This window comes from Megalobrama amblycephala, linkage group LG12, assembly GCF_018812025.1.
Source record: "Megalobrama amblycephala isolate DHTTF-2021 linkage group LG12, ASM1881202v1, whole genome shotgun sequence".
NCBI lineage: Eukaryota > Metazoa > Chordata > Actinopteri > Cypriniformes > Xenocyprididae > Megalobrama > Megalobrama amblycephala.
The window spans coordinates 15,496,564-15,500,366 of NC_063055.1; the positions used below are offsets into that span (position 1 = coordinate 15,496,564).

The following is a 3,803-nucleotide window of genomic DNA, read 5'->3' on the forward strand; positions in this document are numbered from 1 at the left end:
GCGAGATATTTTATTTAACAGAAGTCGCCTACATCGAATGGCCAGTTTGGACTACATCCCTCTGCTTCCTTCTTTAATGACGTCACTAAAACAGTTTTTTGACTAACCTCCGCCCACAGGAATACACAAGAGTTGCGTTTGTAGAGTGTGTTTGTCGCCATGTCATTGAAACGCTGTTATTTTCATCCCGCAGTCCAATCACCGGGTCTGATTCCGGCTCAAATTGATAGGGTAAAATTAAAGACATGTTTACAATAACACTGAGCGCATGCATCTCCACGTTATGGTAAGAGGCGTGACCTTTCTGGGACCTTTCCGCTAAGCTGCTGTCGAATCACAGCACAGGAACCGCTGGCACAATCAGAACTCGTTACGTATTTCTGAAGGAGGGACTTCATAGAACAAGGAAGTCATCAGCTCGTTTTTATGACAGTGGAAACAGCGGTATACAGATAAGTAAAAGTAAATTGTTTTTTTACACGCGAAACATGAACACATGTTATATTGCACACTATAAACACAATCAAAGCTTCAAAAAACCACGAAAAACAGGACCTTTAAATTGCAGACAAAGATTTTGGAATGGGCGCGGTAGGGGGCCCAACCTCATATTCTTTCATAGGGCCCAAAATCGCTAGCGGTGCCACTGAAAAAGGGAGTGTTATTGCTGGCAATGCAGGCCTCACTGAGCCATCGGATTTTATCAAAAATATTTTAATTTGTGTTCTGAAGATAAAGGTCTTACATGTGTGGAATGACATGAGGGTGAGTAATTAATGACATAATTTTCATTTTTGGGTGAACTACCCTTTAATGTTTATTTCATTTTTTTTTTTACAAGATGTTAAAAAATATACATTTGTAAAATTTCTACAATAGGCCTACTATAATGAAATTTTATTTGAAATGAAAACTTTAATGACCAGCCAAACTTACTGTTAAGTGTTAATTAATAGCACCTAGTCTACACTCTGTTTGTGTCGACTGTGTAAAACAGGCCTTTTTACGTTTCATCAGTGATTGACATTTTTATTATTATTTATTATTTCATTTATTTAACCAGGGGAAATCATATTGAGACTGTCTCTTTTTAAATGATCCCTGGCCAAGAAAAGCAGCACTTAAGAAATGTATCAGCATCCCATAAACTACTACAACACCTAACAAGGACAAAAGTTAATTACAACAATAAACAAAATATGACATAATAACATAATAACCAGGACAGGCAGAAAACAAAACAGAACAGCAGCCTATAGTATACAATCACACTTATATATTTTGGTCTTGGTTTTGAAGAATTCCCAGCTCTAGTCACCTAAACGTTAACAATTGAGTAGCCATAAACAAATGAGAATGCAGACATGACAGAAGCGGAACTGAACTGAACATAACCGTGTAAATCCAGGCTGACTATTTGCATACTGAAGAATGGTATAGTATCAACGAAAGACCAAAATAAAATAAATATATCAGCTGATCGTATAGTATTAATCAACACATTTAATAACATTATTTTCAATTCACAAACACACACAAAGCAAAAAGTATTACTGAAAGATGAGTAGTAATATGTTTTTACTTAAACTAAGCTTCCGTTTATGAGGCAGATCTGGATTATCTATCAAAACAAGTGGAAGATAAAGTATTTTTGTCATATATTTTGCAATGCAAATTTGCAGGGGATCTGTGCACAACAATATAACTAACAACAAATATGGCACTCTTAGTGCGTCAGTATAACTATATCCATCTTTTCTCTTTGGCAATAAAAAAGACTCCAGTGGCCAAACCCAGCAGCCCAAGAGTCAGACCAACTCCACAGAACACTGATGGACCGATGCTGGGCTCCTTTATCTCTACATCTGCACAGAAACAAATGTTTGTTAAATTCATCATGTGTTTCTAAAAGGAATTAGATGTGAATAATAAATACCCACCCCATGTTCTGGTTTGAGGTTGTTGAAGGGCTTTGTGCTCCACAGAACAGCTGTAAATGTCTCCTTCCTCTGGAATGAAACTCAGTCGAGAAAATACATTCAGTGTCCGATCTTTGTTTGGGTAATATCTGCTGACTGTTGATTCATTTGTCACATTCATATTGTTCTTAGTCCATGAGACTCTGACCGGTGGAGGGTAGAATCCAGAAACAAGGCAAATCAGGGTGTTATTGACATGTAATTTCACATCATTCCTGGTGTAAATTGAGGTCCAGGGAGGTTCTGAAAGATATGTAAATTTTTTTTTTTATAATTAAATCCTCAATCTCAGTATTTGTAATGTAGCTATACCATTTCAGACCCTTCTTATTAAATTGACAAAGTTAAATGTTTAATCCCTATTGTCTTTAGATGGTAACTGAAGTAAAAAAAAAAAAAAAAGAAAGTCAACTCACCAAGAGGTTCAGATATATTAAAAGAGAGGATCCTGAAATAAGTCTCTTTGCACAAAGATGTTAATCCAGTAAGAGCGGACTCAATATCTTGTTGGATTAATTTATCAATGTCAAGAATACTATATACAATATCATGTTCTGTGATAACTATTTTTGCCTCTTCTAAATCCATGTATCCAGCCACTTCAGTTTCATATGTGAAGAGAACTTCATTAGCACCAGCTGATCCACTGCATGTTTCAATCATGCCAAATTCATGATAACCTAAAAATTTCAGAATTTAAAAGATCTGTTACATATCATCTAGAAAAGATTTTTAAAGTAATTCTTTTGTCTTTAGCTCTACTATAAACATATATAAAAAAAAAAAACTACTCGAGCTTTAGCAGTATTATGTATTTCATAAAAAAATATAATTAATAAGTCACATTTTAAAACATCATTAGTTCAAAGTTGTATAATTTATATTAAAACTTTTACTTACTTTGGCCTTCAGTATACGGCAAATAGGCAATGAAAAATATTATTCCGCAAAATGTTCCAAGCATGTTTGTTTACAGTAGTGAGTTGGTTTTGGATCCTTCCACCTAAAGACAAATTCAGTATGTTCTGCCGTCAGTCATGAATTTGACATTCTGGTAATGATATGATAATGATCTGGTAATGATATTCTGTTATCCACCAAACTGAGAGTGATCTGCCACAAGTTAACTTCTTAACCACCAGAGGTCACTGTCACCTCTCTCTCACTCATTAAAACAGTCAGTCTTGAGTCTGCATAGAACCGCATTTAGGGAGACCTATAGAAACACTCAGATTGACAGTTTCTGGACTGGAGCAGAACTTCCTGTTATCACTTTGACTTCTGCTTGTTATACTGTGGATTTGGATGGCCGCTGCTTCATTTAAAATCTTTGTACATGGATGTTAACCACTTTTCTTAACCTACCTGCTTACAGTTGCAGATTTTCTTAAAAAATGTTAAGCCTACGTTTGCACATGTCCCTTACAATCAAAGATGACGCTTTTCATATTCAATAAGAAGAATCTCTCCTCCTGTGATCTGATCAACATCCACAGGCTGATCATCTCTGAACAGAGTCAGATTAATGTGACGGGGGGACCAGACAGCTGATCTGAAGCCCTTGAGAGTCTGTGAGTGTCTTCTTCATGAGTCTGACTCTGGGTTTCACTACAGTGAAGGATGAGAAGTCTTAATGTTGTTAAACTGTTGGGTTTATGGCGTCAGTCAATAATTACATTGAAGTTAAATGGATAGTTCACCCAAAAATGAAAATTATCCCATGAATTACTCACCCTCAAGCCATCCTAGGTGTATATGACAATCTTCTTTCAGATGAAAACAATTGGAGATATATTTAACAATATCCTTAGTCCTCCAAGGTTT

At 35.8% G+C, this 3,803-nt stretch overlaps 1 protein-coding gene across 1 annotated transcript; it reads right to left on the reverse strand.

The window, feature by feature from the left end:
• Positions 1-788: 788 nt before the first annotated feature.
• On the reverse strand, positions 789-3,131 carry LOC125279448 (H-2 class II histocompatibility antigen, A-Q alpha chain-like). Its single transcript, XM_048209128.1, has 4 exons — positions 2,880-3,131; positions 2,396-2,659; positions 1,941-2,222; positions 789-1,865 (listed from the first exon to the last, which is right to left on the reverse strand). The coding sequence occupies exons 1-4, from the start codon at positions 2,941-2,943 to the stop codon at positions 1,744-1,746; spliced, it is 732 nt and encodes a 243-aa protein (XP_048065085.1). The 5' UTR covers positions 2,944-3,131; the 3' UTR covers positions 789-1,743.
• Between the last annotated feature and the right edge of the window lie 672 nt (positions 3,132-3,803).